Source organism: Galeopterus variegatus, unplaced genomic scaffold (genome assembly GCF_000696425.1).
Source record: "Galeopterus variegatus unplaced genomic scaffold, G_variegatus-3.0.2 Scaffold3213, whole genome shotgun sequence".
Lineage (NCBI taxonomy): Eukaryota > Metazoa > Chordata > Mammalia > Dermoptera > Cynocephalidae > Galeopterus > Galeopterus variegatus.
The window spans coordinates 44,224-64,646 of record NW_007729324.1 but is presented as its reverse complement, the minus strand read 5'-3'; the positions used below and the strand labels follow the sequence as shown (position 1 = coordinate 64,646).

At 38.3% G+C, this 20,423-nt stretch overlaps 1 protein-coding gene across 1 annotated transcript in view; it reads right to left on the bottom strand.

Moving 5' to 3' along the window:
- The window catches only part of C7 (complement component 7), a 51,133-nt gene extending 32,298 nt beyond the window's left edge, over nt 1–18,835 (bottom strand). The window contains exons 1-6 of the mRNA XM_008584306.1: nt 18,641–18,835; nt 12,808–12,863; nt 10,429–10,504; nt 5,822–5,963; nt 3,635–3,782; nt 2,550–2,688 (exon numbers count right to left, since the gene is read on the bottom strand). Of these exons, the coding sequence (XP_008582528.1) occupies nt 2,550–2,688; nt 3,635–3,782; nt 5,822–5,963; nt 10,429–10,504; nt 12,808–12,863; nt 18,641–18,646 (567 nt within the window). The 5' untranslated portion in view covers nt 18,647–18,835. The remainder of the gene's footprint in view (nt 1–2,549; nt 2,689–3,634; nt 3,783–5,821; nt 5,964–10,428; nt 10,505–12,807; nt 12,864–18,640) is intronic.
- Between the last annotated feature and the right edge of the window lie 1,588 nt (nt 18,836–20,423).

Below are 20,423 nucleotides of genomic sequence, written 5' to 3'. Positions count from 1 at the left end.
TTCAATTTATTCAAACTATGGAGGACATTTGCTGCCTCCATGTCTGCATGTGGGTCTAGCGCTTAGATGACTGACTCACTGCCTGTTGCTTCCACCTCTCTCCCCTCACACTGGATCCTCAAAACATCTCTATTCCTCACACAATAACAGGCTATAATTTCCCTCCACTTCTGACAGACACCTTCACATTCAGTGACTGGAAAGGTATTTCAGATGTCAATTCAAAAACCAAGCCCTGCTGAGGAAAATGAATGTCAGGATCGGGCTGTTATTAAATTATTCCTCTTCTTCAGAAACTGCAGACTTCCCACATGTCTACCTTCCAACTAAGTTAGAAATGCTCTTCCTTATTATTTTCTCTGCTCTGCAACTTTCTAAATTTGACCCTTCAAAAAATATATATGCAGTCCTCCCCCTTACAATTATGACAGAATTAGCAACACATCCTCCTAGGAACAGAGGGAGAAAAAAATTCTTTATGTATGTCATCTCACACTCTCCCTTCTGGCCAAAGGTTAAATTACAACACATATTAGTTACTGTGTAGAATTTTGAGTTGAAAAAGAAATTAAAGGCAATAAATGGGGAGAGTAAAATGTAATAGAAAAATAAAGGGCCATGAAATCTGGCAGACTTGATCCAAGTTCTACTAGTTATTAATTTGGTAACTTGGAGTAACTCAGCTGAAGCCCTCTGAGCTTCAATTTCTACATATATAAAATAATAAGATATTGTTTACCTTCTAAGGCTGTTGCGAGGAAAATCTATACCAATTGCATAAAATAGTGCAGTTGTCATAGCAGATATTCAAAAATTGGTAGCTAGGGTTATTTTTCACATCATTTTCACTTTTCATTTTCATGATTCAATAAGTCTTAATTGTAACTAACCTATTCTATCGTATGGTGAGTTTGCTATTTCTAATCAGACCCACTTTCTAGAGAGGGTTGATTTCAGTAAAGAAAAAGTTGTTTTATGTAACATCCTAAGAGTTTTGGTTTACAAATTTGGGAGTAATAGTTAAGGAGGGCTGAATTGGAAACTTGGGGAGTTCTGGGAAGAAGGGAGGAGAGGAAGTGAGGGAGTGGATCTAAAAGTGGAGAGCAAGAAAGAGGCTACGACAGGACGAGACCACAAAGTTCATTTTGTTGAGGCTGTGGATGTCTCACGACTGAGGACACCAACAGTTACTGCTTGAATGTGTTGACACTACTGCAACAGAAAATCTCTCCTCTATCTTCCTTCCAAAGCCCCAGGAAAGTCCCCTAAAGACATAACTGTTTTTCATGAGTAGATTTTTTGTTGAAATTGAGAAGTAGGATGTGTGGAGGTGTACATGACTGCATTCGAGAATAGAGCATTCGAGAAGCAGAAGCCTGGAGCCATAGGAGACACTGAGATCACAAGCAAAATGAAAAAGTCAGCCAACACCAAGGCTGGCAAGGATGTGGGGCAGAGGCCACCCTTCCATGCTGCTAGTGGGATATGCATTGATCCAGCCATTGTGGGAACTCTACCTAGTCAAGCTCAGTATATCCACATCCTCAGAGCAGCAATTTGAGTTCCAGGTGTGTGCCCTGGAGAAACTGTAGCTCATTTGTATGGGACTCATGCACAAGAATGTTCAAGGCATTTTCACATACAAAAAAATTGGGAATAGCAGTAAAAATGCCATCTTCATCAGCACGAATAGATCCTGAAATCATAACTGTGAATGAAAAAAATGTCATAGAAGAATATATACTATATGATTCTGTTTATATAAATGGCAATAAAATCTAGGCATAATGAAATCTGAATAGATCCTGAAATCATAACTGTGAATGAAAAAAATGTCATAGAATATATACTATATGATTCTGTTTATATAAATGGCAATAAAATCTAGGCATAATGAAATCACAATTTTTTATTTAGGGACAAAGACATATGCAGAATAAATATTTCTGAAAAACAAGGAAATAATTAGTACAAAATATAAGATAGTGGTAGCGGGGTGGGGAGGCAGGAAGAATGTGGTCAGAGAGGGACACATAGGAATCTTCAAGTCACTGGCAATATTTTATTTCTTAAGGTAGATGGTGGGCATATATGAGTATTTGCTTTATTAGTTTTCTTCTAACTGCACATATATGTTATCCACATTCTTTTGTATATATGAAATATTTCATGATTTAAAAACAAAAGCATTTTTAAGTGAGCTGACACTGTGGCATTGTAAGGAGATTATCGTAACCAGTCATTGCCTGAGCCTGAGTTTTAACACCTTTACAGGGACAGACAGTAAGGTCCTGGGCCCACATGGAACATGGAGTTAAAAATGAGGCATAAAGAAATATCAGTTTGAAGGACACAAGTTAAAAGTAGCATTGCCCTGTACTCAAGAGTTAAAGAATATGTATTCTTTTTAAGCCCACACAAACATTTATAAAAATTGAGCACATATTAGTCCATAAGTAAATTCTCAACAAATACCAAGAAGTCAATATAAATAATGATCTCTGACAATTCACAGATTGGAAACCAATTACATCAATGTAATTAAGTACCTGATATGTATAGGAGAGGACGTTTCCACTGAGTCTGTAGAAATCTCTTCCATCCCCACTAAATACCTTTCTGCACTGACCACCAAAACTTTTGGTGTTGATGACTCTGTTCCTAAACTGGCCAGTGAGTGCATTGTAACTGGTAAAAAAGAAGAAAGTGGGAGAAAAGGCCGAGAAGGAGAAGGGGGCAAAGGGAAGAAAAGAAAGTTAAGACCCAGAAATAGCACTTGCTGAAAAAAGCATCATTAGGGAACTCTAAAACTTTAAAAAATATGTTAAGGGTTAAACACTTCTTGGAGAGGGCCCAAATAAAGAAAACAGCATTCTAATGCACACCACACATTATCCTTCTACTGCTTGGAATAATAGCTAAAACTAACAGCTGGGAAAATCTAACAGACTTTTAGCCTAAGAACGTATTTAGGAAACAAATAGCCCTGCTGTATCTATGGCAACAGCTGGTTTTGAATTAAATCATAGATAAAATGAATACAATGAAGGTTACTCTTGAGGAGAGAGAGCCCTCTCCAACAAATTTCAACTGTCTTTCAGCATGCTGAATGGTATGCTCTTTAAAGTAATTTTGTCCTTTTCTTTTTAAAAATATTATAGAAAAATCACATCTATCACTTTAAAATAGATTAGTTTAAAGCATGGAAATTTAACTTAGGTCAGATGACGCCTAAAAGTTTTTCAGAACTCTTTTTTGAAAAGGCAAACAGGACTTTTTCCAACTTCACTTGGAAATGGAGGTTCCCCGATAGTTCAGGCAGTTGCTTTTCAGCCTGGATATTACAATTCGTGCATTTCTCTCTTCTCTCCCTGTTCTCATACTATTCTCTTCACCCTCTTGAGTAGCCCCACATTATCAAATCAGTCTTCTCCCCTCTCCATCCTCTTTCTACCTCTCTCACTGTCCCCTACAGGGTGACCAACTGCCAACTGTCCAGGTTTCCTTAGATGGGAAGGAATGCAGGATTTTTCTCTGGATGCAGGATTTTCAGTGCTAACACCAGGGCCAATGATAAAACAAAAGTAATAACTACAATGCATTGATGTGCTCGGGAAGCTGCCCAGCTCCTTACCCATTTCCAGTAAGTTCTATGTTGGGAGGAGGTTTATCAATGTCACAGGTAGGTCTGCTTTCTGAGTTCTCACATCTGTCTTCGTCAGCACTATCTTCTTCACAGTCAGAGTCCCCATTGCACACCAACGATTTGCTGATGCACTGACCTGAGGACAAGAAAAGCTCTCGTGCAAATATAAAAGAAGGAAGAACAGAGATACAAACTGGGATCAAAAAGGTGTTGCCTACCACCCCCACCACTGCACTGATACTGTAATGTAAATTCGAGATAAAGCCTCAAAGTGTCTAGGAAAGGACTGGTGACTGTTTGGTCTCTATTTTACAGCACACAGAAATGATTCTGACATGGGATAGACACAACATTGAAAAGAAGACCTGAATTCAAAGTTTCAGGCTCTCACCCATACTCATCAAAGAGTTGGTCTAAATCCTCCAAAATTATGCAATGCCGACTACTAGGAAGATGGATTGACCTCCTGCACTTCAACTTTTGATCTCTTTTCTGTAATCACTAACCAAGATGCCAAAGCTGACCTTTTTCTTGGTGATTTAGATTTGTAAGCTTCAAGAACATGGAAAATGGATCAAAAGGTTAAAACTTGACATTTTTTAGCACCTATTCTGCGCAAGACACTCTTCTGGGTGTTGGAGTACAAATATGAGAAAAAATGGTCTTTGCCAGACTTTTCATATACTTTACAATGTAATAGGAAAGACTATGAAGACATAGATTATTGTATTTCAGCAACATGAGGGTTGTGATAGCCATAAGCCCAGGGTACCAAGGAAGCTCTGGAGGGTAGATGATCTAGCCTCCACCTACCTCCCACCATCATCTCCAGCCATTCTCCTGCTAGCTTCCTAAGCCATCGTCATACTGGATGACTTGAATGAGTAAAAGGCCAGACTTTCTGTCATCTCCGATGATCTTACACTTCAAGTTCTTTCTGTCTAGAAGTGCTTTCTTTATCTATCTCCTATTTGTTCTTCAAGAATCAAATTAAACATTATCTCCTCTTGAAAACCATTCCTATCCCACAGGCTATGATGCATGTTCTTCTGCATCCTCACAGGATGCTTTGTGCACAACTGCCTTCATAGCATAACATGTACCCCACTATACTGTCACTCAATCCAATACAGCAAACATTTGTTGAGAGCCTACTATGTACCAGGCACTCCAGATGCCAAAAAGAAAAATACATAATCTGTGTCTTTGAGGAGTTCATAGTCTACCAAGAGAGACATTCAGGTCAACAAATATTCAGATTGCAGATGATACAAAGAGAACATGGAGAAGTGATTTGTCAATTAGTTCTATCAGTTGGGGATTTAGGGAAGGCTTCCCAAGACAGATGTTATCCAATTTGGATTTTGAAAGTAAAATAGAATTTTGACCAACAAATATTCAGATTGCAGATGATACAAAGAGAACATGGAGAAGTGATTTGTCAATTAGTTCTATCAGTTGGGGATTTAAGGAAGGCTTCCCAAGACAGATGTTATCCAATTTGGATTTTGAAAGTAAAATAGAATTTTGACAGGTATTGTTGAGGAGCACTTCTAACACAGGGATTATTTATTTACTATTCTGCCCATAAACCTTTAATACTTTTGAGGGAAGAGGCAATGTGTTTTATTTCTATACCACAACCCTCAGCACTATATTTGGAACATAACAAGAATATAAATGTTTGCTAAAAGTTGTTGCATTAATCGGACTGCATAAATGCAACACAGACAATAGGTCAAATAATATTCAATGTCAAAAGTATGTTTCAATAGCCCCAGGCATAGAGACAACATGTATTGCTCCTTGATTAGATAATTAGAGTAGCTTTTCCTGTAAACATAATAATTAGGGCAGTAACATTGTTTTTGCCCATTCACAGTGTACATACCAGACTCACTCTGCACAGTCACCGAAAATGCCATGTCAAGAGCTGTTTGGATCTGTCAATAGCCATAGTTCCACCTTTATTACTAGATGCTTCCCCTTGCATTTGAAAGAATGATACCTGAGTGTGTGATCAATATGTCAACAAAAATCCTGTTGATATTTGGGAAAAAGTAATTTATAGCCCAATATAAATTCAGTAAAATTCAATAAATATATATTAAGCAAATTAAGCAAGTAGCATTTGAATTCACAGTCTGCATGCTGAGCCCATTGGAAACAAATTACCTGAAAAACACCTGAAACGGTCTCCACACCCCTCTTCTGCTGGACATCCTCTTACAGGTTCACACGATTGTGTTTCAAAAGCACTTCCAGTACAAGGTTGGCCCCCATACTGCCCATAAACAGCAACTGACCGCATGTGAGTCTAAACACAAAACAGGTAGTGCTTTGTTGCCTTTAAATATCTCCAGTTTCCTTTACGTAAGTAATAAAATTTGAGAGAAGTTAATACAACTGGAGAAAGAATATCTGGGAAATTGTTCTGGTGTTCTGCAGAAGTAAAACCTTAAAATCAATGGACCCACAGACGCACTTGTCCTTAAATTTAGTGACGCTTGGGTTAATATTTATAGAGAGCTTTCAGACATATTTACTTTCAGAGACAAGGGGAAAAAAATTTATTTAGTGAATTTTCAAATTCTCTCATCACAAAACAAGATAAATTTTTGCAATGACGAATATGCTAATTACCCTGATTTTACCATCACACATTGTATACATATATTGAAATATGACTCTGAACCCCATAAATAAGTACAATCAATACATGTCAATTAATAAATAGTAACCTGGAAGAGTCAAGCTTACGTGGGGTAGACACATTCTATATTGTAACCAAATTGTAAGCAAATAGATTACAATATAGAATGATTAGTGTTTCTGCCAAAGATGTGTACTAAGAGCTAATTTGAAAAGTTTAAGTGAATTTTGCTGGAGAGAGAGTAAGGGTACTGGGAAGGGTGATTAAGCTGAAGAAGAGTTAGGAAAACCTTTAGAAAAGTGGTGGCAATTGATTTGACCTGAACCTTAAGCCTTCTTCAGAAAGGCAAGGTAAGGAAAAACAATCCAGAGAGAAATATACTGATATGGAGGTCAAATTTACCAAATGCCTGAGTAGTCCAAAACGAAAGCTGCATCTACAGTGGAATTTTACCGGACAATCAAAAGCATTGACCTATGAAATGGGAAATATGTGAAAAACAATCCTCTTGGGGAAAAGAATATAGGAAAACTGAGGAAATCATCATGCTAAATGGGAAACCTAAAACTAATTCATCCTAAAACTCATTTTATCCTCTTTCAATTTGAAGATGTATTCATTCATTCACAGAAAGATATACAAAATAATTTTTCTCCCCACTGACAATTTTGGGCCTCTTCCCGTACTCACTTCTTCTCTACTAATAAAATCGAACCAAATCTGAGTTTTCAGAGGATTTAAACCCTGAGCAAAGATCAACAGGGAAGGGTAGGTATACAAACCAATGTTGAATTTATTCATCCAATCTAAACTGGGTTAGAAGTGGGAATTTCTTAAGACAAAGGGTCACAACGATATAATCTGAGCTCTGAGCAGGTTTGCATCAACCTGGTTCTGGCACTTTCCATTGTGTCTAAGCAGAGGAGCCACAGAGGGAGAGGAGTGGGAAATGGAACCCAGTAAAGTTTCTTGATTCGTTTTTAGCCTTTGTTTTTAATTGAAGACACCTGTCTCATGTGGCTCATCAATGTGTCTTTTTCTGAGATTCCAAAGCACAGATTGTGTTGTTTGCACATGCCGTGTTTTCCTCTCCATATTATCAGGGTGCCCCTGACAGCGGCCCACTCTCAACAGTCTCATTCTCACCTGTCAAATTCTGATCTTACGGCCCCTTTTTCATTTTCACTTGTCTCTTTCTGAGTGAAAATTCTGTTTTTATAATCTAGGTATATCACCATTGCATAATGACCTTCACTCAAAGAAAAAAATTACTTAGATGAAAAATATCCTCTATCACTCTACTTCTATCTAGTGCTCTTTTGTGTTTTTAAATTATGTTTTATGTGCTTGGTGTGTCTTTGACTTTTGCCTCGTCATTCACCTGTTTGTCTGTAATCATAGTTGTCATCTATTATATTTGCTATATAAATTTGTCTAACTTGTTTTAAAATTTCTCTCATGTAGGTACTAAATAAATGCTTAATAAAAATAATGATAATGATCATACCTCAAGACAGAGATTATCTTCTATAATATTGTTCTGTTATATTAATAATTATAAATGATTTTTAAACATATATTTTCATCCAAACTGAACCACTTTAAACATATTTAACCATTTAAATGTTCAAAATCTTTAAAGCAAATATTATATTTCTATAAATTTATCCTAAGAAAATTGTGGAAAAAGAGGACAAATGTCTATTATAAAAATGTTCATTAAAGAGTTCCGGTCAAGATGGCAGAATAGAAGTCCCCAGCATCACTCACTCCCACAAATCAACCAATTTATAACTATAAAAATGCAACATCTGCCAAGCTGGGGCTGCTAGAGCTCAGGGGAAGAGGAGGAGAGACCTACGGAACTCATGAAAGCGGGAGACACCACAATGAGAGAAAGAAAAAACTGCTTGAAGAGTTTCAGGCCGTGGCTGTTTTAAGGTTCTAGCTGCTGAGTGCACGGAGCAGGATCCAGCAGAAGCTGCAGCTGTGCCCTTCAGATGGAGTTACTTGGAGGCAGCAGGGGAGAAGAGTGCTTTGGTGGCCCCCAGGACAGCAAGACCACTAATAGGGTTTCTGTGGACCCACGGAGGAGCGAGGAGCCAGAACAGCTGAAAAAGAGGAGACATTCAGAGGCTGGTGAGTCATCACAAGGGACCAGTGCAGGGCCCGTCCCATGGGAAGTGTTTGGAGCATGGGAGGTGGGGGAGACAGGCCCACCAGGAGAACACTGGGGCACAGCAAGGACAGCCGATCTGCCCCCCAATCAGTGTAGGACCACTCAGAGGAGAGTGGTCAGGAATGCAGAATTGCATGGGGTGCAGTTTAATGAAAAAACTCAAGCCCAGATCAGAGATTCTACACAATCCATGTGCACCAAGTCTCTGGAGAGCCAGAAGTACCTATAAGGTAAACCATTAAACCCTGAGCTGCACAAAAAGCCTTCCCTAGGGAAACAGCAGCAAAGCATCAATTTAGCTCAACCATACAGCTCAAGTATTGGTTCCCACAGGAAGTTCCCCCATTTTAGAAGTAAGCAAAGGACAAAAAATTAGTCCCAGCCCAGGCACACCCCCAGTGCCTTGGGGCCTGCCAGGGGACATGAGGTATGGAGCCAGGAGCAGGACCCCTGCCCACAACCACTTACACTGCCAGCATCTCAGGTCCTGCCCAGGGACCCGAGGTATGGAGAAGGGGACCAGACCCCCTCCCACAACCAGGCACACTGCCAGCACAAAGGAGCATGCCAAAAACATCACCTCCATGTGGGTGGCCCACCACAGCCACCACAATAACCATGGCTGCCATGAAAGCAGCTAGACACCACAACCACCATGCAGATGGTCCACCAGCCACTGGAGTGCATTGACACAAGGAGAGTCACCAGCAGAGATAAAGAAAAGAAGAGGACGTCTCTCCCCACAAAGTCCATTTCAGAGTGACAGAAGAAGCATCTGCTCTATAATAATATTGGGGGACCTGATTATACCTCTCAGCATTGGGCAGATCATCTAGGCAACAAATCAACAGAGTAACCATTATTTCAGAAGGAGAGAAGAAATCTAGGGTAATTAGAGGGAGGAAGGGGGAGGGACAGGGGGATGGGGAGATTGGACAAGGGACATAAAGAATAATTACAATTTGTAACAATATATATGCTAGTAATATTGATTTGATCAACATATCTCAATGTTGGACCTCAAAAATACGTATAATCATAATCAACTTTGATTCAATAAAAATTGTTTTAAAAATTCATTAAAGTTTTATTTATAATTTAAAAAAATGAAACAATCTAAATATCAAACAATAAGAAAGTGGATAAATAAGATAGGTATATTCATATAGGAACATAACACAGCTGTATAAGTTCATGCTAATAGTATTACGTTGGGTTAAAATAGTAGAATACAAAAGTATAATCAAATAATTCTATTTTTAAAAAAGTTATAAGCACACAGAGAGAAAATAAGCTGAAAAAATATATGCCAAAGTTCTGGTATGTGTGTTTCTCCAAAATGATGGAATTATGAATAGTGGTTTTTTCTTTATGCTTTTCTGTATTTTCTTCAATTGGCATTTTATGAAAAGGGAAAAAATAGACATTTTCAGAAGCACTCTATAATATCCAAATCAAATGTAGTATTTTGTTTGTATTACTTAGTAATTAAACTTTAAGACAGTACAAAATGTTTGATTTTTCATGGTCTTTCATGATTTATAAAGAAAACAAAGCAGTCATTTTATTTGCTAGTATTTGTTTCAAATGAGAAGTTGAACCCAGTGACTATGAAACAGATTTTGAATTATCTACTAATTTCATTTTATGCTATTCTTATTTCTCTAATAGTTAAAGAGTTAGTGAGTTGTCTTTAACTTTTAGCTTATGTCCATTTCTAGTCAAAGGTAAGAATTAGAAAAGTCCTTCAGGAAAAATGGATGCAGAAATTACTTTATTACAATATTAATTCTTACCCAAGTCATACTTTTCTCTTTTCACAACTACTAATATAATTGTCAAGAAATAGTAACATTAATTAATGAACATTTAAAAGTTAATGCTGTTTTGACCACATCTAAGCTATTTCTATGTATAAATAATCAAATACAAACATTTGCGTGGTCCTACCTGAGTCTTGGTACAGCCATTGCATTCTGACCAAGGGCCATAGGTACCCCACTGGCAATTGACTGGAGAGGAGGCACTATCATACCAAATTGTCCATCATAAAGCAGGTAGAAAGATAAGCAAAGGGGGCACAAAGAATAGTCAAAAATAGTCAAAAACTGCTTCACAAATTTTTTTCCCAAGAGACATTAAAAGTATTCCAAACTAAATTTTAAAAATGTGGAAGAGGGGCATTTTCTTAGAGATTAACATTTATTAAACATCTATTAAGTACCAAGTACTAATTGTAGAAATTAAGTACCAAGTACAGAGTTGTAGAAATCATAAAAGAGAGGTCATTGACTATTGATAGAGGGAAGGACAGAGAACAGATGTACAAAAAATAACAATAATACAATATATCTAGTTTAATAGATTTCATAACAGAAATGTGTACAATGTGGTATGGAAATATAAAGGAAGTGTTCAGAGGTGGGAAGGTAGGTGAGAACATTTAGGAGGAAGATATTATGGCCTTTAAAGGGATACTGAATGATGAGTTGAAGAGTTACCCAGAAACTCTTAACTGAGAGATAAGAGCTCTAATAAGACCCTATGAGAAGTGGAAAGTAAAACCGGCAGAGGCTGAATGGACAGGAATCTAGATTTAAATGCTCCCCGTTCATTTAGGCCACTTCTCAAACATACTCCCAAGAGGGGCAATTTGAAAGTAAACAAGTCTACTCATATTAAGTACATGTGGAAAATGGAGCGACAACTCTCACACAAAGCTCAACTCCAGCCATGTCGCATGGAGGAGGTCTCATGGGTTAGTTCTAAGAGATCAAGAAAGCCTTGTCTAAAACAATTCTCTACAAAGAATTAAAAAATCAGGATTCCTGATTTCTGGAATCCCAGCACATTCCTAGGCTGGGAGACATCTTGAGTCAAGGTGATTCTTGCATATCTAAGTTTGCCAGGTAACCCCGAAAGTAACAAGCCCCATTTTGTAGTGTTGTGCACCTGGGATGCTTTCATGGAACCAACCTTGCTAACCTGTAGTTTTTATATGGCACCAACGATCCAAGTACTTGCATATCTTTGACCCTTAAACAATCCGAACTTACTGTTATTTGTCTAGTTTGTGTCTGAGGGAAAGGCAGAGGCCTTCCCCAAACACGGAGTCATAGGAGGGGAAGCTTGCAGCCTTCGCTCCTGTGTTCCCCCATTACCCTTTGGAGGCCTCTCTCAGAGCCCTTAGTACATTTGTATTGCGATGAACTGTCCCAAGATCTAATCACCCAGTAGACCCTCAGTGCTGTCTTCTTCCTCTTTTTATTCCCAGTTCCCAGCACAGAATATTTTGATAATTCCACAAAGTGAACCTACCCGGTTCTGTCCCACCAATCTGACAGTGAGAGAAAAACAAAGCCATGGATAATGATGCTGGCTTTTTTCCAGGTCTCAAGAGCCAAAGAAACTATTTCTTAAAAAACTCTCAACCTTTAAAGTCTAGTCAAGGTTTCTGATCCCTGTACTGGCCATTCGAAAATAAATAAATAAAATCCAGAGGATGTTTTGCAAGGATTACATTTAAAGATCAAATACTGCTCCAGAGACTGGCCAGTTAGCTCCGCTGGTTAGAGCATGGTACTGATGACATCAAGGTGCGGGGTTCAATTCCTGTACCAACCAGCCACCAAAAAAAAAAAAAAAAAAAGCTGCTGTAGGATGTCCTGATGACATCAAGGTGCGGGGTTCAATTCCTGTACCAACCAGCCACCAAAAAAAAAAAAAAAAATGCTGCTGTAGGATGTCTAGGTCTGCTGTGATTCTCTGAATCTTATTTTTAGTATGAGAGTACTTCAAAAACTTCATGGAGGGCCGGCCCGGTGGCGCATTGCTACAGTGCACCGCTTGGGAGCGCGGCGGCGCTCCTGCCGAGGGTTTGGATCCCACATACGGACCGGTTCCCGCTCACTGGCTGAGCGAGGGGTGGGCGCAGCACTGAGGGTTGCGATTCCGTTGCCGGTCCCAGTCTGGTACGGGCGCAACACTGAGGGTTGCGGTCCGTTGCCGGACACGAAAAAAGACAAAAAGGGGAAAAAAAAAAAAAAAAAACTTCATGGAAAAATAGAATTAAAAGATAATAAAAATCTCACAAACTTTTTGAAGTACCCTCATATTCAAGTTTCATTCCTACATAGAAAAAAATAAGTAAAGTAAGAACAATAATGAAACACATTTTTGTTACCATTGCCTTTTCTAAAAATGGTAAGACAAAATATGTTGGAGGGATAAACACACTTAAGCTGCAATGTAAAAATCAGACCATACTAAAGAGTTTCCTAAAACTTAAAAAAAAAAAAAATTTCCATACACAATTAAAAAAATTCTCACCTTGAAAAAATTTGGAACTCTCCTGTAATTACCACCAAAATGAATAAGCTTATTACCTGGAGGAAAAAAAACATAAAGCATTATTTTAGTTTGCATTTCTTGAAAACAAATACATTTGGATGAGTCAAGATTTGTTAAGTTGGAAGAGTGGCAGAACCATGCAGAAGGCTAAATCACTCTGCTCTTCTTTTACGTTTCCATTTTAAATAGAAGTTTGGATCCTTGAAAAATTAAAAGTAGAACTACTGTATGATCCCACAATCTGCCTACTAGATATGTATCCGAAGGAAATGAAATCAGTATATCAAAGAGATAGCCATACTTTCATGTTTATTGCAGCATTATTCACAATAGCCAAGATATGGAACCAACCTAAGTATCCAACAATGAATGAATAGATAAGGAAAATGTAGTATATATACACAAATACTATTCAACCTTTAAAAAAGAAGGAAATCCTGTCATTTGTGACAACATGGATAAACCCAAAGGACATTAAATTAAGTGAAATAAGCCAGGAACAGAAAGACAAATACTGTTTGTTTCTCATTTATATGTGGAATCTAATAATGTTGAATTCATAGAAGTAGAGAGTAGAATGGTGGTTACCAGGGGTTGGGGAAGAGGGAGGGGAGGGGCTAATTGTTGGGTAGATGCTGGTCAAAGGATACAAATTTCAGTGTGATAGGAGGAATAGGTTCAGGAGATATATTGTGTAATATGGTGATAGAATTTGGACGTTATCATCCCCCCAAAATTCATGTGGAAATCTCATCCCCCAATGTGGCAGTGTTGGAAGCTGTTTGAGTCATGGGGGCAGATCCCTCATGAAAGGATTAATGCTCTCCCTGGTGGGTGGGGGTAGTGAGTGAGTTCTCGCTTTATTAGTTCCCATGGCACCTCTTCTCTCTCTCTCTTGCTTCCTCCCACCATGTGATCTGCGTGTACCCACTGTCTGCCTGCTGTTTCCTGCCATGAGTAGAAGCAGCCTGAGGCTTGTACCAGATGCAGCTGTCCCAGAATCGTGAGCCAAATAAACCTCTCTTCTTTATAAATTACCCAGTTTCGGGTATTCTGTTATAGCAACACAAAATTGGACTAATACACATGGTGACTATAGTTAGTAATAATGTATTAAATTTTTGAAAATCATTGAGAGTAGATTTCAAGCATTCTTACCACAAATGATGAGTGTGTGCAGTGATGCATATGTTCATTAGCTTAACTGAGCCATTTCACAATGTATGCATATTTTAAATCATGCTTTATACAATAAATATATACAATTTTTATTTGTCAATTTAAAAATAAATAAATATTTTTTTAAAAAAATACAAGTTCAATATAATTCTGTTGACCCTCCTCCTGCTGTTCACTTCTGTAGAGACAACTAGTGGTTGGGAGAAGCCATGAACAAACAAACTAAATATTCTCAATAGATTTAAATGGCCTCAAGCATTTCACTATGCTTCCATCATTTTTTAATCCCTTTCTCCACTCCCCTTCTCTCTATCTTCAGCAGCCATTAGGACACCCAGAGGGGAGAAAGCCTAGAAGTACTGATGGCTGAGGAGTTAAAAGGGAAATGAGCTTCACAGATGAGCAATCAAAAGTTCAAGCACAGCCTAGGCAGGAGGCAGTGACTGTCAACTGATTTCTTAGTGCTGTGGGTGGCTCCCTCAGTTTAAAACACCCAAGGCCTTTTATAATCATCTTTATGTGGTAGCACAAGCCTAAATATTGAGGACCCAACAGGTCACAAAACTGTATGGAAAATGCAATTATATTTTGTTTGAAAAATCAAATGTGTATTGAAAAACAAATCTAGAAAGAAATATAGCAAAAAACAACAGTTTATTTCTGGTTGTGAAGTTATAGGTGGTTTCTATTATTTTATTTTTATTGATATGTGTTTTCCTGCTTTAACTGACAACTGGTGGTGTGGTTGGGGGGGGGGGGAGAATTTAAATTTTTAACAGTTTATTTCTGGTTGTGAAGTTATAGGTGGTTTCTATTATTTTATTTTTATTGATATGTGTTTTCCTGCTTTAACTGACAACTGGTGGTGTGGTTGGGGGGGGGGGTAGAATTCAAATCTTTACTGATGACTCTCTAAGAATACCAAATGCATTCAATTCATAACTCAGCGTAAAAGTCCATAAAATCATCTTATCCCACATTTTAATGGGTCAATATTCTTTCTCTTCCCTGGTCTTCTCAAACCTCTTTTCCCTTGATGTACCTATAAAGTGTCTTCCCAACCTTTTTTCTAGACCCTTCCACTAACCCTCCTCAGGTGATCTTCCAGGATCACCCCACCCTCTTATTAGGTATCTTCCTTTCAGTTGTCAAACCCTAGTTGTCTACTTCTGCCTTTTATAGTTCTACAAATCTTTAAGCCTATTGTCCTGATTAGCATATCCAAAAAGACAGAAAAGTGCCAAGGAGCTGTTGTTAACCTGGAAAAGAATGAACAATGGTGAGAGGGGCGATGAATACTTATCTGACTTTTCAACAAATATGAGCATACAATTTTTAAGGTTTAATATTATTATTACAAACTATGTGTCGTTGTTTTTCAACAAAGTGCTTTTCTTCTGTGCTATTTCAACTCATTTGTTCCTGTCCCTGGGAAAGCCCATCCTGTACCTATACTACCCACACTTGTTAATATTACTATTAAAAGTCATATTTTCAGAAAATAAAAACTCTAGAACAATCTAATATTCAAACTTCAATTTATCATCCAATTTAAAATTTCTCTCCTATTGCCAGTTCCTAGGTATTTATAATGGGGGAAGGGTGGGGTCCACTTCAAAATTTCTCTGCTTCCCTTGCCCACCTCCCCAAGCTGCCCCTGTCTTTTTCAATGCAAGAGCAGCCGGCGTGAGAGGGGTGTGAAAGGATCTTGCTTGACTGATCCATTGGAGGCTGGTGATGGTAAATCAGGATGTGTTAAATGTTTGAACGCTGCTTTGTTATCTTTAAGGTGCTTTTGTGGTTCTTTGACCGTCTCCCCACTGGGGATCTATAGCCACTGTTCTCTGGCACAAATGATTCATCCCTTTGTTCTTCACTGTTGACTCTCACCAGGGCCTACTTCCTGGGAGTCCTTTCCATACCAATGCTAGCTGTGGGGTTGTTTCATCCTGCAGGCAGACAGTCTCTCAGGCACAGTCCTTGACAGCCCAAGTCTGACTCCCTTCCAAAGGTCCACATCTGGTCCATGGGCTACGTGCACACATCCTTGTCCTGCCAAACTCTGAATGTCCAGGCTGTAACTGATACTGCTGAGTTGATTTACTCTGCTAAAGGCAGGCTTGTGTATTTAAATTTTCTCAAACGTGCATAGAGTTTTATTTTCTATATCCTTCTTACTTCGAGGGACATAATCTTGCATACTTTTGAGGATGGGATGATCTAAGGGTCACCAGACAGATTGTGGGCTACTCTCTTTGTAATATTGCATAGAATGTCCAGCATCTTGTTTTAAAATGTGAGGGTCTTGAGTACTTGCTATTCTTAGCCTTTGACTCTCAGCCAAAATGGGCATCATGAAAAAAATCATTTTTAGCATCCTGTTACATGTGTTTAAAAGAATTTCAACCAAATTCTAAGAAATGTACTTTTTGTCATGGTTCCTTTGCCACCAGCTTCCCCAACCACATACTCTGTGTTATAACCCATCCAGGGCTGCTTATTACAAGGCCGTTTCTGTTCTTGAGTTATACAAGCTCAAATCTACTAAAAATTCTTGAAACTTTGCTGGCTGGATCACTGAAAAGGAAGCATTTCTGTTCTTTGCCTTTGGAAAGAGTATCTTATCAAATGGACAAGAGAGAGAGAATAATCTTAAATAAATAGTCATGTGAATGACAGAGATAGACATACATCTGAGATGATGCTGTAAAAAAATCAGAGAAGATATGCTGTTCGAGAAGATATGCTATTTTTTGTACTGTCATTGTAGCTAAACTAGAGCTACATTTCCCTGAATTCTCTTCTCTTCTTTCTCATCACTGGCTGAGCATTAGCACTTCCTCCTTACTCTGGAGACATTACTGTGCCTGACAACATCCCAGCCTCCTGTGACCCATTCCCTAGGTTCACAGACCCCAGGATCCACTCAGTACTGGGAGGACAGAGTAAATGGCTGGCCTACCAGCTCAAAGGGAAGCCCCTTGGGCTCTGAAATCTTCAAACACCTCAGACCCACGTTATCTCCTGTCCAAGGTACACAGAGAGAGAACCACAGGAGGCTCTGGGGCCACATGTCTGAATTTAGTTCACATGGATGGTGGGGGAAGTAGGGAAGCAAAAGATTACTCCCCTTTAAAAGGTCAGACATGGAAGCCATCTCCTGTGTCTTGATAGCCCCAGGGATTTCCCAAGTTTCTCTTCTTTGAAACATATCACAAAAGCATGTCCTTCAAGCTTACTATAAAAATATGAATATCTACTTACAAATATAGGTAGGAACTCTGCATGCAACTTGAAGTGAAATAATTGCTTTATTTTTTGATATTCTATCAACTAATTAAAAGATAAAAGTATACTGATTAATACAGCAGTAAGATGCCGTAATAATCAATGATTATAAACACATTTTTAAGCATAAAACAATTATTAAAATGTCTCATCATAAAATAAATAAGGAAATTATTGACAGTTAATGCAAATATTAGGGGAAAGCATATTAGCTAGATGACTTTAGAAAGAGCATCACATTCTCTGAGAGCTAACAAGTGTTCTAATTTTAAAATAAAAGTACAAGGCGGAGTAAGAGATTAGATTATGTCATGTAACTTTGTAAGGTTAGTTGGTGTTCTAGCATCATAACATTAAACAAATTAACTTTGCCATTTGTGTTTAACTTTTAATTGTTTAATCCCATATAAAGCATGGGTTATTCAAGATCCACATCTTCCTCCTCCAACCGCATTGGTGAGTGAGCGTGGATCCAGTACTGCAAATGGAGAGAATAGTGACCTCAGACGCAATCCAGTGGCTGACAGGGCTGTAAAACTATTGCTCCAGTATTATAATGAAACATTTTTAAAGTTTAAATACCAAAATTTACAACAATAAAATAGTTATAGCAATTTCAACTTATTCGTGCACCTAGAAATTCAGTCTATGATAGTGATTTCTGTCTTTGGTCTTGTTTTTGGTTGAATAGTCATTTATTTTAAACATTTGGCCACTTTGCATTGGAGCAACATGTGTATTTGGTAAAACTTTAGTTTCATTCCATCTGCTTGTATCTTCTACTGTCACATTCCTGATCCTTTTAGCCAAGATTCCAAATCCTAAAGTTCCAAGCCTGCAAATTCATTTTTCTGTAAGGGTCTTAGTTAAGTTTAACCACAGATCCTCATTGCTTGGCTCCAAATCAAAACAAACAAACAAAATACACTGCTAGAAATTTTTTTCTAAGAAATAACAATAGTACTATTGTGTTCATGGCTTTCTCACGACTTTAATAAACATTGTCTCTAATTTCCAATTCCCAGCCCTCTGAACCTATAATTTAACTGCAAGATAAGGAAAAGAAATTCACTTTGGCTGAACTATTAAATACATTTAAATAAGGATTTTTAAACGTCACCCCCAAGATTTTTTTCTTCTGTATTTTCTCATACTTCTCTTCTTATTTGACTTCTTTCAGTTAAGCATTACCCCTCTTTTGAGATAGCTTTATTTACAAAAGTAACAAAATTACTATCTTACCTTCATGTTTGGGAAAACATTCAGGGCAAAAGACAGGAGGAAATTTTCCTCTGCCTCTTTTGAGATAGCTTTATTTACAAAAGTAACAAAATTATTATCTTACCTTCATGTTTGGGAAAACATTCAGGGCAAAAGACAGGAGGAAATTTTCCTCTGCAAGGGCTGGGTAAGTTTTCAACAGCAGGAAGAGCCCAGCAAGCTGCTTCCCTCTCTGCTTCTCCCTCCTCAGGCTTATCTTCGCACTTATATAGAGAGCAAGTGGTCCTGAGGCTTAGCTGCTACCCCAACCAGATTCTCCAGGGACACAAAGAGCCTGCCCCTGCACGTAATCTGTGCCTTGAAGCAGATGAATCTTATCAATTACACAAGGCCTTAGCTACAGCCAGCTGGGACCATTTGGAAGTTACAGATATGCTTCTGAGAAACGTATCTGTAAATCAGAAAAGACAGCAAATGTTTTCAGCTCAGTGTTTAAGTGATTTTAAACCAAAGGAGACTATGTGTAAGGCAAGGGATAAGCCTCTTCCTGTTGTAATCTACTAAACTAAGCAGATGTTTCATGATTCTCGTAAAGGGTGTCATATACCAGATTTTGGGGGGAAAAAACACTTTGTAGGAGAAAAGAACTAAATGCAGTTCTGTCACTCAAGATTTAAATGGAATGTTCTGGAATGCTATTTTTCCCGTAACAAAATGTAGCAAAACACAATGCAATATCCATCCGTTCAGGCTTAACTTGCACAGAATAATTACAAAGAACATCATTTTTTGCCAACCTATTTGAAGACATCACTAATTTTCTCAAGAACTTCCCGTAATCCTTTGATATTCAGATCACCCTGTTGGAAAGTTCTTATCAAGGGCACCACCCACATCCATTCTCCCTTCTTCAGTTGCTGTCTCATATTATTCTGCCAGACCTTCATGTGTCCATAGCTTTGCATTGATTCTAGCAGTTCTCCAACATCACTTTCATGCATTTCATGAAATGCTGCATTTTTTTTGCAAGGTTTCAGATTTCCTATTGAAATTGAGCTACAGTTTTATTTGCATTCTTTGGCCAAATATTCTGACACTAATTGCTAGGGCATGATGGGTAAAATAGACATAGTGTTAAGTGCAAAAGGAAATTTGAGTTGAGAGTAATTTTATAAGCAAGCATTCTATTAGCAGATATTTTTCAGTTTTAATGACTTTTTTTGGTATCCAAAGCACTTGAATAATAGGGACAATTCCTGCCCTCCCTTCATAAATTAACGGTGGTTTTCCAGAGACAAAGCTTCCATATTTCTTGTCCAAATCTTTAATGATCTGTGTGAAAGAAACTTTTCCACAAAGAAGATAACCCCTGACCCCTGAAAGAAATATTTTTTATTCAACTCCAATTGCATGAATTCCAGATGCCACAGACTCTTCTTAAGTGTTCAGTTTGCAATGTCACATTCAGTGGCTGTCTTAGTTTGGGTTCCCCTAAAAGTAGATTCAGAGACAAGAATTCAATTTCGTTTTTGTTTTTGTTTTGAGAGATGATCCTAGAAAGCACAGCTGGGGTGGGGAAGTGAAACAGAAGAGGGAAATAAGTCAATAAAGGGAACTTTATCGAGCAAGAGACTACTGTGAGCAATTGGAGCTCAGTCCCAATGAGGATCTCCAGGAAACTTTGCAGAACATGCTTCAGAGTTAGTACAATTAAAGGGTGAGGAAACTGGAGTATTTATCCACCAACATTCTGTCCATCATTGCTGAAGGTGGCTTCTGTACCCACCGACTCTCTGGCACTTACAGCTTGCACTGGGAGTAGGCTGAGCACACACCTGCAGCCAGAGGCAGGGGAAGGGGGGACAGGCCTTCTAATAGAGTCGCAGGTATTTGCAGTATTTGTAGGT